General features: G+C 48.1%; 5 protein-coding genes across 9 annotated transcripts; 3 read left to right on the top strand and 2 right to left on the bottom strand.

The window, feature by feature from the left end:
• Window positions 1-432: 432 nt before the first annotated feature.
• LOC9650120 lies at window positions 433-1,481 on the bottom strand. 4 transcript variants are annotated; one of them, XM_024673286.1, is made up of 8 exons: window positions 1,289-1,481; window positions 1,162-1,218; window positions 1,054-1,106; window positions 943-994; window positions 831-890; window positions 717-770; window positions 608-656; window positions 433-552 (listed from the first exon to the last, which is right to left on the bottom strand). In XM_024673286.1, exons 1-8 carry the CDS (start codon window positions 1,440-1,442, stop codon window positions 495-497), a joined length of 537 nt encoding a protein of 178 aa, XP_024529054.1. In that variant the 5' UTR covers window positions 1,443-1,481; the 3' UTR covers window positions 433-494. The 4 variants fall into 4 exon arrangements, with proteins under 4 accessions (XP_024529054.1, XP_024529055.1, XP_024529056.1 ...); XM_024673287.1 differs by having other exon boundaries at window positions 433-544; XM_024673288.1 differs by having other exon boundaries at window positions 445-552; window positions 608-648.
• A 67-nt stretch (window positions 1,482-1,548) lies between these two features.
• On the top strand, window positions 1,549-1,943 carry LOC9650119 (protein transport protein Sec61 subunit beta). The gene has a single exon (XM_002968416.2). The coding sequence runs from the start codon at window positions 1,564-1,566 to the stop codon at window positions 1,867-1,869; it is 306 nt and encodes a 101-aa protein (XP_002968462.2). The 5' UTR covers window positions 1,549-1,563; the 3' UTR covers window positions 1,870-1,943.
• An 8-nt stretch (window positions 1,944-1,951) lies between these two features.
• On the top strand, window positions 1,952-3,304 carry LOC9650118 (methyltransferase-like protein 23). 2 transcript variants are annotated; one of them, XM_002968415.2, is made up of 7 exons: window positions 1,952-2,056; window positions 2,107-2,150; window positions 2,226-2,359; window positions 2,414-2,556; window positions 2,652-2,723; window positions 2,773-2,996; window positions 3,048-3,304. In XM_002968415.2, exons 1-6 carry the CDS (start codon window positions 1,993-1,995, stop codon window positions 2,988-2,990), a joined length of 675 nt encoding a protein of 224 aa, XP_002968461.2. In that variant the 5' UTR covers window positions 1,952-1,992; the 3' UTR covers window positions 2,991-2,996; window positions 3,048-3,304. The 2 variants fall into 2 exon arrangements, with proteins under 2 accessions (XP_002968461.2, XP_024529198.1); XM_024673430.1 differs by having other exon boundaries at window positions 2,773-3,304.
• Window positions 3,305-3,317: 13 nt separating this feature from the next.
• LOC9631294 lies at window positions 3,318-6,143 on the top strand. The gene is made up of 5 exons (XM_002968414.2): window positions 3,318-4,741; window positions 4,802-5,041; window positions 5,099-5,179; window positions 5,247-5,897; window positions 5,968-6,143. The coding sequence occupies exons 1-5, from the start codon at window positions 3,683-3,685 to the stop codon at window positions 6,022-6,024; spliced, it is 2,088 nt and encodes a 695-aa protein (XP_002968460.1). The 5' UTR covers window positions 3,318-3,682; the 3' UTR covers window positions 6,025-6,143.
• A 3,962-nt stretch (window positions 6,144-10,105) lies between these two features.
• On the bottom strand, window positions 10,106-11,047 carry LOC9631293 (tyrosine-protein phosphatase DSP1). Its single transcript, XM_024673431.1, has 5 exons — window positions 10,882-11,047; window positions 10,722-10,815; window positions 10,597-10,654; window positions 10,474-10,517; window positions 10,106-10,399 (listed from the first exon to the last, which is right to left on the bottom strand). The coding sequence occupies exons 1-5, from the start codon at window positions 11,025-11,027 to the stop codon at window positions 10,235-10,237; spliced, it is 507 nt and encodes a 168-aa protein (XP_024529199.1). The 5' UTR covers window positions 11,028-11,047; the 3' UTR covers window positions 10,106-10,234.
• Between the last annotated feature and the right edge of the window lie 46 nt (window positions 11,048-11,093).

Below are 11,093 nucleotides of genomic sequence, written 5' to 3'. Positions count from 1 at the left end.
CATATTATAAAATTTAAAACTTAAGGATGTTTAACTTTAAATACCATTGATTAAAAAAAAGGGTGCATCTTATTATTTCTGGGCTATTTTTTTTTGTATTTGAACTTTAACAAACTATGCCCTCAATCATGAGTTCCTGTATAAGTGACATAATTCTAAGCTAAAAAGGCATAGTCCAGCTCAAAGGGAATATAACAAGCTTCTTGCTCGCATTCCATGAGGTGGTATATAGCTTTGAAAATCACACCAAACAACATCACCAGGGTGGCTGAAGTGGCTATATGATAAACTTAATTAAGAGCTATGTGGGTGAGGTGTTAGGCGACGAGCTCAATGGGTTAGAGTGGGAGGGGGGTGAGTAGCCAGGGTTCCATGTCTAAATATCTTATCCTTCTATAATTAAAAGTCCTAATTAAATGATGATATTCTAAAAACGGCCACAAATAATTAAATCTATTATTTATTCCTTAAATCTTTCTTACCTCGAAACTAATTTAAGGTCGCCATTTCCCTGGCACAAAAGTGTCGCCTGTGCCTGAAGGCTCTGTTGAACTATACCAAATCAAGGAGTGAGTTTTTTACAAGGCAAGTGCAATTCAATTGGTACCTTGAAGAATCTACCGGGCTCCAATCACTGGTATCTTGGCTCTTTTCATCTAAGAAAGCTATGTTACTCAAGGACAGGAAAAACAATAGACATAGAGGAAAGCATTTACCCTGTGATGAAACCTGACGTAGAAACCTTTCCATAGTCTGGGGACTCATATCAACTGCATTACAAGATTTAAATCTCTGTGAGTTTTGGAAGAAGAAAAACCCAGCAAACATACCTCCTTCCTTCTTCAAGCTCTTGGCTCTGAAAATTCGCTTCTCTTCCTCCTTCTGTATTACTGCGCAATCGATCCTGTGTTAAAGTGAAAACCATTTTTCACACAACATTACATGCTGCCTTGATCTTCACATTCTTGCGATACAAAGCTTTGTCCACTAACTCCTACAAAACAAGAAAAAAGGAATTATCATCTCAAGTGAAGAAAAAAAAATCTTTCTTGCCTGTGGCGTCGGCGCATCCTTTCTCGTGTAAGTCAGCCATCTACTCCACTCGACTAGAGAAACTTTGAGAAGGAAGAACAAACAAGCAAATCTAGAAGTTAAAAATACCCGGCACGGTAGTGGGATCTGGATCGCCTGCAAACTCCATCCACCGCTTCTCTGTTGCTGGAAGCAACGATTCCCAGATCAAAAATTCGCTCGAAAACACTGGAAAAACCGAAAATTTTCTACTCACAAACGCCTAGATCATTGACGAAAGGCTTCCGGAAATACGTGTTCCCGCCATCGTCCCGCCCGATGAGCTCCTTGCCGCCATTGAGCTTCACAATCCACGCCACACTCCTGCCGCCACTGGCCTTGGCGACCCACTGGGAAATTCTCGCTAGCATTCCTTCCTAGGGCTCTCTCAAAGGGCAAAAGATGCCAGATTCCTTTATCGCCACGTGGCTTAAAGTTCTATAAACTGGTTATAGGGTTCTTTACAAATTTAGGGTTCTTCAGAACAGAGCAATGGCCAAAGGCGCGTCGCAGAGTCAGCAAGCTGCATCGGTGGTGGCCGCTGGCCGTGGAGGCGCCGGATCGGGCCCCCGCGGAGCTGCCGGCAACGCATCTGGGCTCCGGCGGAGGCGCGCTTCGTCCGGGAGTGGAGGATTTGGGGGCAGCGGCGGAAATATGCTTAGGTTCTACACAGACGATGCGCCGGGGCTCAAGATCACGCCGACGATGGTGCTCGTGATGAGCCTCTGCTTCATAGGGTTTGTGACGGCGCTTCATGTGGTAGGCAAGCTCTACCACTACAAGTCCGCCAGCGCCTAATTCCCCCGGATCTTGAGTGTTTTGCTCCTGTAACACAGATTTCCAAGAATTTCCAATACTTTTGCTTGATCGTTCCTCCTAGGGTTTTTCTTTGGTCCTTGCCTTTGATTTCCAGGCGGTCAAATGGATCCAGCGTTTGTTTGCGCTGGAGATCTCTTTCGGGAAGACAGCGATGGCGAAGAATCAGGTTCTAGTTGTGATCTTGTGCTGACTTAATTTGTTTTCCTTGTTTCCCAGCTGATGCTGGATTTGTCGAAAGAGAGCATTCGTTCCCAGAGATGGTATTTTTTCGAGCTCTATTTTGAAGAAAAAAAACCATCTTTCTCTTTGTCTGACTTGAATGGATCCCTTTCCAGACGCTCAAAGTTCGTGAGTTTATGTTCCACCAAGTCAATGCGAATCTGCTTTGGCCCGGCTCGACGATTTTTGCGCAGTGGCTCGTGGAGCACAGGGAACTTGTCGAGGGCAGTCGGGTGCTCGAGCTTGGAAGGTACTCTGCTCTCGTGTTCCTCGCGGAGTCTGTGACACCCGCAGTGTGTAACAGTGGAACTGGAGCTCTCGCGATTTTCTTGAAGAAGTCACTCGCGGTGGACATCACAACTTGTGACTACGACGACGACGAGATCGAAGCGAACATTGCGCACAATTGCAAGCTCAATGGCATGGCTCCAGTCCCTCATATCCGCCGTAAGTCTTCGAGAGTCTTTAAAGCTTGACTCGCTAGATTGATTGTTTTTTAGTTTTTTCTTCGAAGTATTTCTCATGAACTTCTCTTTGCTCAGATACGTGGGGCGAACGATTTCCTGCAGATGCTCCGGCGTGGGAGTTGGTCATCGCCAGCGACATTCTCTTGTGTACGTCGTAAACATTTTCGTTTTCTTATTCCTCTATCAATCCTGGCAGATGTCAAGCAGTACCCGAATCTCGTCAAAACGCTCAAGTTTCTACTAGCCAGTGATCGAGATTCACGGAAGCTCCCACTCTCGAGGAAGCCATGCTTTGTCATGAGCTGGCGACGACGAATTCCAAAAGAGGACGAGGCACTGTTCTTCGCCGACTGTGGGAACGCCGGCTTCCAAGTCGAGGATCTCGGCTCCAGAGTCTACCGCATCACCGCGTAACTCAAGGTAGAAGAACGCTTCCCTGGTTTGACAAGCGCCATCTTTATGTGTGCGCAGGCAAAGCGTATGACTTCTACTCAAATTTTCGTCGCGCAACCAAAGTCTCGCGCGAGAAGAAAAATAAAAATAATTCCACCATCGTGGGAGGAGCATCAATGATCTTCTTTCGTGCTTAGCAGCCTGGAACAAATTTTCTTCTAGCGATCGATCATTCTTTTAACCTTGTCATAGAGAAGCAAAGAAAAAAAAAGAATCCAATCGGTTTTGTTAAAGAAAATCCATGAGAGATGAGAATAAAATTGAAAGCCACGCCACAAAAGTGTGTGTTCTTTGTGTCCCTGCCCATGCCCATGCCCATATCACCAAATTCCCCATCATCATTCGTGGGTGCCCTAGGCCAGAGAGAGCGAGGGCGCTGCGCCGCGCCGGCCCGCGATGCTCGATGCGCGATCGCCCTTCCGCGCAACGCATCGCGGATTGAGGCAGCCGCAATTGGCTAGATAGGGAGCGAGCGATCTTCTTTGGGAATTCTTTCTTTCCCCTTTCTTCCCCATCGGCAATGACGGATTTGCGAATCGACAAACGCGAATCGGGATTCTCATAGCGATGGACGAGGTAATCTCTTCTTTCTCCGATTAGGTTGCGCAGCGCAGCTTAGCTTCTTTCGCAAGAACAACAAACTGGCTTGAGAGATGGGTTTGCTGCGTCCTAATATTGAGGAAGAAGAAAAGGAGCATCACGTAGCGGGCAATACCAGCAATTCGCGTAGATCTTTCTCGCGCCAGGGAAAGAGGGTCCAGCTCAAGCCGGAGGATGAGATGAAGAGGAAGCACGGGGATTCCCTGGATTCCAAGGCCAGAGCTAGCAATTCCGGTGGGAAGAATGGTGGCGATGGTGGTGGCGTGTGGGAGTATCCGGCGCCGCCACTATCGCCCACAAGTTTCGGTTCTAAGAAGCTCTCCCCGGCAGCAGCAGCAGCGACGACGAGGATCCGTGGTACATTCAATTCCAACAGCAAAGTGATCGTCGGATTTGAGTCTCCTCCGGCCCAAGAGCAAGGATTTCGACAGACGGCAGAGAAAGATGGTGGAATTTTTACCAGCCGCAGCACCACCACGAACAATAACAGGAGGAAGATCTCTCCACTCGCGGACATCTTGTCGGATCCAAATAACGATGGCTTGCTCCACTACACGTCCGATGATGACAACACCGCGAGCGCTGTCAAGAACAATACGAGCGTTGCTCCTCCGGAAGAACAGGAGCAGGCTCTTGCGCTTCCATGCAAGGTGAAGAACGAATGCGTATACGAGTTCTCCAGGAGAGTTGGCGTGAGCACGCCCGTTCCAATTCCCGGGGCTTGCGACGTCCAACAAGGCCTGAAGTTCTCCATCGATGTTTGCTCGAGCACTAAGAATCAAGAGACAACCATCACCACCATCAACAACAAGAGCTGGGAGTCGCCGACCAAGAAGAAAACTGTGGCTCAGATGCTCACACTGTCACCGCTCGGCCGGAGGTATCCTGGTACCAAGACGGAGATGTGGGATCCGGCAGCGATATCAAACCGGCTGCAAATACGAAGCATGTCCCTGGACGATGACTACGAGTTTAGAGATGACAAGCTCGCGCTCCACGACGCAGGTTTGGGAACTTGCTTAAAGAATGGTTTGCCGACGAGAAGATCTCTGGTTGGTTCTTTTGAGGAGTCTTTGCTGTCTGGACGTTTTCTAGCTGGAAAGTCTTGTCAGGTTCGTCTTTTCCTATTTACTCCTTTACTGGCCTAGTGTTCTCTGACAATGGGATTGCAGAAACTGGATGGTTTCCTAGCGCTGCTGAGTGTATCGGGCGGTAGCTGGTCTCCCCAGATGCGCAAGCTCCCGTTCTCGGTTTCGTGTATAGACGGCGACAGTTGCTTGCTATACTACGCTTCTATTGACATCATCGACTCCAAAGCCAAATCGCAGCAGGCAAACACTTGTATAAAAGAGGAGACGCGTGCATGGAAGGGGTCCCGCTTCAGAGTTCCAATCCGGGGCCGAGTGCAACTGGTAAAGTGTTTATTCGTTGAGGTGTCCTAGTTTTCTCAAGGGCTCTATTGGTTGTAGGTGGTGAGCAATCCAGAAAAGACCCCTGTACATACATTCATCTGCAGCTATGACTTGACAGATATGCCACCAGGAACCAAGGTCTGTCTATGCGTGACTTTTTTCTCCAGGCTCTAGCGCTTATGTGCTCTTGGTTGGCCTTGTGTAGACGTTCATGCGGCAAAAGCTGTCGTTAGCACCCACTGTGGGAAGTCTCAGCAAGCCTCGAAGCGTCACGAGGGACGACATATCGTGTGGCCGCAGACTATTTCAGGGGAGTAGTGGGGATAGACAGGAGGACAAGAAAGGCACAAACGATTTGGGAGGCGTAGAGGACAGGATAGGGATCATTAGCGGCAGTAGTGGCAGCAGCATAAAAAATAACACGGGGAAGGAGAGATTTGTACAGTCGACAGAGAATAAGCCGCACCAGCAGCAGCAGGATGAGGAGAAAGGAAGAAAGATTTCATTCCAGCAGCAGCAGCAGCAACAGCAGGCAGAAGCAAGAGAGATTTCATTCCGGGAGCAGCAGCAGGAAAAAGGAAGAGAGATTCTGTTCCAGCAGCAGCAGGACAAAGCTTCCAGGCTCGAGGAGAGCTCCGGAACGGTGTTGCGGTACGCGCTTCACATGAGATTCATGTGTGCGCCCCTCAAGAAGCGGGAGCTAGAAGAGAACGCGGAGGAGGAAGAGGAGGCGAGGGCGAGGAAGCCAAGCACGCCCGGGGCAGCAGCGGCGGCGGCGGACAAGCGGAGGTTCTACCTCTACGGCGACTTGCGCGTTGTTTTCCCCCAGAGGCAGTCCGACTCGGACGAAGGCAAGGTGAGTTTAGACGCTTTTACAATGCGTGATCGATTGATTGATTGGTCCTTTGGATCTGGAAACGTTGCAGATGAAAGTGGAGTACGATTTCCCCTCCGATCCCAAGTACTTCGATTACATCTCATGAGGAAAGGCAAAGAGGACCGTTGTGTTTTCATATTTGAAATTTCCTCTGCCGAATGTTCTTGGAATCTAGGGTTTATATTGGAAAGGATGGACAGTGTGAAACAACCAATTTATTTGAAACTTATCACTTGCAAATACAACACTGGAGGAATCCATTGTTGTTCTGCACACACTTGTTAATGAGAACTCATGTATGATACTGGCCACCTGCAATTAGAGCTGGAGGATGGTGATGACTATGTTCTGGCATGAAGCAGCAAAGTTTCTGCCACAGTTGAGGCTGCTTCCATTGTTACTGAAGCAGTTGATGCTACTCCTCTGGAGCTGGCCATTGGTTTGTAGCAATTGGCAGTCAATGTTGTGCCACTTCTAGCCTCCGAGGTCTTGTTGCAAAAACTTTGATTAGCTACAGTTCTAGTGTTTAGCATTTAAATTGAATGAAGAGCTTACAGCGTCACAAGAGCAAAGACTAACGAGATAATAAACTGTGACATGTTGGAATGGATGGATGGAGTTTGAGTTGTGGAGATTGTATGCGTTTTGATCGACTGGGAGCTACTTATAAAACGAGAAGTTCCAACACGAAACTTCAAGTAGTAAACTCTTTCTAGATTTTCTTGACCAAAGAGACTGGATCACCAATGACATTTCATTCAAAAAATTTGGAATCTCTCTGGAAATGTTTGCAGAGGTCGCCTGGAATTCGGGTGTGCCGCGACCAGGGCCAGGACAAGCTCCATCTCTTGCTGCCGCATCCGGTGGAGCAGTGAGATTTCCGGCGCGTGAAGCATCGCGGCCCGCGTTCCTCAGCGACATCCTCTGGAAGAGCCTCTATGCCCGGCAGAGCTCGGTCCCCTTGGACCGCAACAATCAAGAAGCCCCGTCATTATCCAATCGAAGAGTACGTCAACCCTCTACCCGAGGGCGAATGCCACGATGATATAGTTAAGCTGCACCTCGTGAATCCGTATATTGGATCATCATGTTCCGCATAGCAAAACGAGAGTGTGTTCCATGACATAACGTTCCGGATCTCTATCCATCGCAATGTTGTCTCCGTAAATAAAAATGCCCGTTCCTGGCATATGCTGTGAGCATTGCGTTTGAGTAGTCTAGAATGCCCTTCCCTGTCAATGTGACCGAGATGTCTCACCAGAATCATAATGTTCCAAGAGAATCAATTGGATCTCAGGATGCGATCGAAGACGTAGCAACGGCCGCATCCATCAGACTCAGCACCGCCACAAAACATACTCGGCAATCTCCTATACCAGCGCCAACGACGCCTGCCACCCGAGAGGTCCTGGTCATCGATCGAGTTCTTCTCAAAGTCACAGGAGGTTTGAGCAACGTGGACGATCAATGGGGAGGCGAGGATCACTGACGGGGGAGCTTGCTCGGATCTACAGCTTGTCAGGTGCCTGCAGGCGATCGTGTTGGTTCTTCGCCGGATCTGCTGCCGCGTGATCGATCCGTTCCCGTGCTGTGGCAGCGAAAAGGAAACTCGCCGGGTATGGCGTCACCCAACCTTCTCTCCTGGAGCATCCTCATCTCGACGTATGCCCAGAACCGGCATCTGTGCAAGGCCTTTGAGGCGATGGATCGGAGGAATGTGACATCGTGGAACGCGATGCTTGCGGGATTCGCCCGGAATAGGAGCTAGATCGAACAAAAGACCTGTTCGATCGGATGCTCGAAAGAGACACCGTGTCATGGACAGCGATTATTAACGCGTATGCCCAAGTTATTTGGCTGTCGTGAGAGACATTTGACGCCATGCCCGTCGTGCAATGCCATGCTCGATTAGATGAATGAATTGTTTGGGACTCAAGTTGGCCCCCCAGTGAATAATGTCCAAGGTCAATGTTTCGAAGATACTCGTGGCATTGCTCAAGAACAGAAGGATGATCGAGGCCAGAGAGTTTTTTTTCTATGGGATGCCAGAGACAAACACTCTTGGCTGGACTGCCATGGTTTCTTCACTGCCTAACGGCACAAGATCTTCGACTTTATGCCGCATGGTCCTTGAGAGATGCTCGTCTTGTGGAAGAAACTTTCATGTCACTTTGACGAGGATTTTGGAACCAGGTTGTGTCCTCTAGAACTTGGACATCCGCTTCAAACCTGTTGCATGAGAGAGCTAGAAAAGGTAAGAAGTTTTCTTTGATAAAACAACCAATTTATTTGATATTGAAATATCACTCTTCCTGGAGGAATCCATTGTTGACAGCTGAGGTATCGCGATACTGGCCATTGCCATAACATTGCGCGGATGTCCAATTGTGATTCAATTGATTTGTGAAAAAACATGAAAGACGGACGTGTCTCCCAGGACGACATAGATATCCTAACACTCCCTCTCTAGCTGACACCGAGAGCCGAGGACAACTTCGGCGCAGATAAAGGTTTGGTAAGGGTATGTCCTGCGTGGCAATAAATATGTGCAGGACCTGGAGGAGAGTACCCCATATAGCTTCTTTGGAGGCCGCATTGGCAGCAAGATACTCCACTTCACAGCTCGAACAAGTAACCACACTCTGTTTCTTGTTCATGAAGGCTAAAGAAATAGCCGGTGTGTGATCGGCGAGAGTCTGGACACCCTAGCATGTAAGTACCTAAGAAACCTACATCAAACTGCTGGCTGTTGCATGCAAGAAAAGAATCATTCACATAGACAGTGATGTAGATTGCATCTGCTCCCACTCTCTTGATTTTCTCTTGAGAAAATCATCAAGCTTTTTGTACCACTGTCTCAAGCCACAGATTACCTTGTGCTTTTCCTGGAAGTTTGTATCCTTCAGGCTGCTCCGTGTAGATGTCCTCATTGAGCTCACCATTCAGAAATGCGGTCTTTACATCCATTTGGTGGGCAAGCGAGAAGTAGCTGGAGTTAACTACACAGAGACTTTTGCACCAGTGGTCAAGCTGACCATTATCCTGACTAGACGTGCTTTGTAGCTGTATGATCTGGGTTGAGCTTGGTGGGAATCCACATCGCCCGGGCGGAGCTGCTTTCACCAAAGAAAATGGTTCTTGATGAAGGAATTGTACTCTTTGTTTTAAGCTGCAACCTATTTATCCTCCTCTGGAGATGCAAGAGAGCTGCAAGGAACTTCCACACCAGCTAGCAAGAGTCTTGATGAGACTTTCTGGTATATCTTGATTGGCTGAGAGCATGGTCTTGATGACCATGTCTGAAGCACGAAGCAGATAATTTTCCCACAAATGGACGAAGAAGAGGAATGTGAGCATCTTCTATGCACATTTCCTCATTGCTCTCCAGCCTTCCATCCCCGGAGCCAAGATCGAGAGACGTGATGATAGCTCTCAACAATACTGAGGTTCACCAGCTTTGGGGATGGATGCTTCCTCTTTCTTTTGATACCACGATTCTATAGAAGATGCTTGCATTCCTTTCTTCATCCATCTGTGCACCAACAGGCATTACCTCTTCCAGGATCTGTTTGACTACTGCAACGTGTGTAAGAAGACGATATGCTTCGGACATTGCCATCGGATTAACTTGTGAATATGTGGCTTTTAAAGTGTCATCCACAAATCGCAGGCTCTTGTGAGTCGTGACGCAACTTTCACCGGGTCTGTGCATCTGGAGGTTCACAGTTGGAGGAGGAGGAGGACCTCTTCAAGAGGAGGAGGTTGCCCTAGTGCCCTAAGGCCGCTTTACACGCATGATCCTTGGTCTCCTGCTCATCCTGAATCGGTTCTGATACTATTCAATTGAGATTGTGACAAAGGCAGACGTGTCTCCCAGCGTGGTCTGGTGCTATCGGGTGATGACTATGTTGGCACGAATCAGCAAAGTTTCTGCCACAGTTGAGGCTGCCTCCATTGAAACAGCTGTTAAGGTCGATGTTGCTTCTCTGGAGCTGGCCATTGGGTTTATAGCAAATGTTGTGCCGCTTATGACGTCCGAGTGAGCTATTCTCAAAGTTACATGGCACAGCGAAGACTAAAGAGATAAACAACAGAGAAGCGAGTTGTGGAGATTGGGGGTGATCGACTGGGAGATACTGCTGGAGAGAATTTCAACAACTCGAGCTTAGCCAAAAGAAAAAGAAAAAGAAAAAAGAAAGAATAATTAGTGTTATAAAAATTTTATTTTCTAACTACGAGAGGTTGCGACTGTCTCTCCAAAATCGCAAACCTAGGATCATACCCACAGGGAAAAGAGTGGGGAAAAAGAAAAGAGTTTATCTGGTTAATCCGCGGAAGCTGGAGACGTCGAAGAGCTCCATAAACTGTTGATCCAGCATCCTCACCTTGGTGCCCGCGAACCTCCGGTACTCGTCAAAGATGGCCGTGAGCGACCAGCGCTGGAGCTTTCGAAGGCAGCCAACCAAACATCCTGTGCGGTGCTGCAAAACAAGTTTTTTTCGGAATCCATGCCACTGTTAGTATCACAGGATTACGACCAAAAAAAAAAACACACCTTGCCTTTGTTGCAATGGATCAGGACAGGATGATTGCCAGGATCTGTTCATCCACACAAAGCAAATCCAGAGAACTCAGCCATGTTTCCTCACGGAACCAAAACAGTAAGAACACAGCTAACCCAACAAATTCTTGAGCGCCAGGCGAATCACATCCTCGGGGATGTCCACAAACGGCTCCTGGTACAAATCCAATCACAGAGATTATGATCGATCGAAGAAAGAGAGAGATCAAAGTTCCACTCGCCTTGTTTCCATCAATGCCGAGGTGGAAAAGAGTGATCTCGTTCTTGCGGAGGAACTCGAGGATGTAGTCCGGATAGAGCTCCGGACAGAGGCAACTGCGAGGAAAACCAGGAAAAAACGAATTTTTGCAAGGATGAAAAGCGAGGAACTCAAAAGCTTACATGATTGATTTGAGCCTGCGCTTGCCCAGAAAGGGAAGATTCGTGATATTGGGATATCCCGACCTGTAGATGCCTCTGTCCACCACTGCAAAGTTTAGTGGCGGAATTAAGAGCTCGTCCAGCTGCTGGGACTGCTGCTCTTCCATTTCCTCTACGCTATTCACTACTACCCTAGTAACTGCGAATGAAAGAAAGGAGAAAACCACGAACCT

This window comes from Selaginella moellendorffii, unplaced genomic scaffold (assembly GCF_000143415.4).
Source record: "Selaginella moellendorffii unplaced genomic scaffold, v1.0 SELMOscaffold_10, whole genome shotgun sequence".
NCBI lineage: Eukaryota > Viridiplantae > Streptophyta > Lycopodiopsida > Selaginellales > Selaginellaceae > Selaginella > Selaginella moellendorffii.
This window is presented reverse-complemented; position numbering and strand designations above follow the sequence as displayed.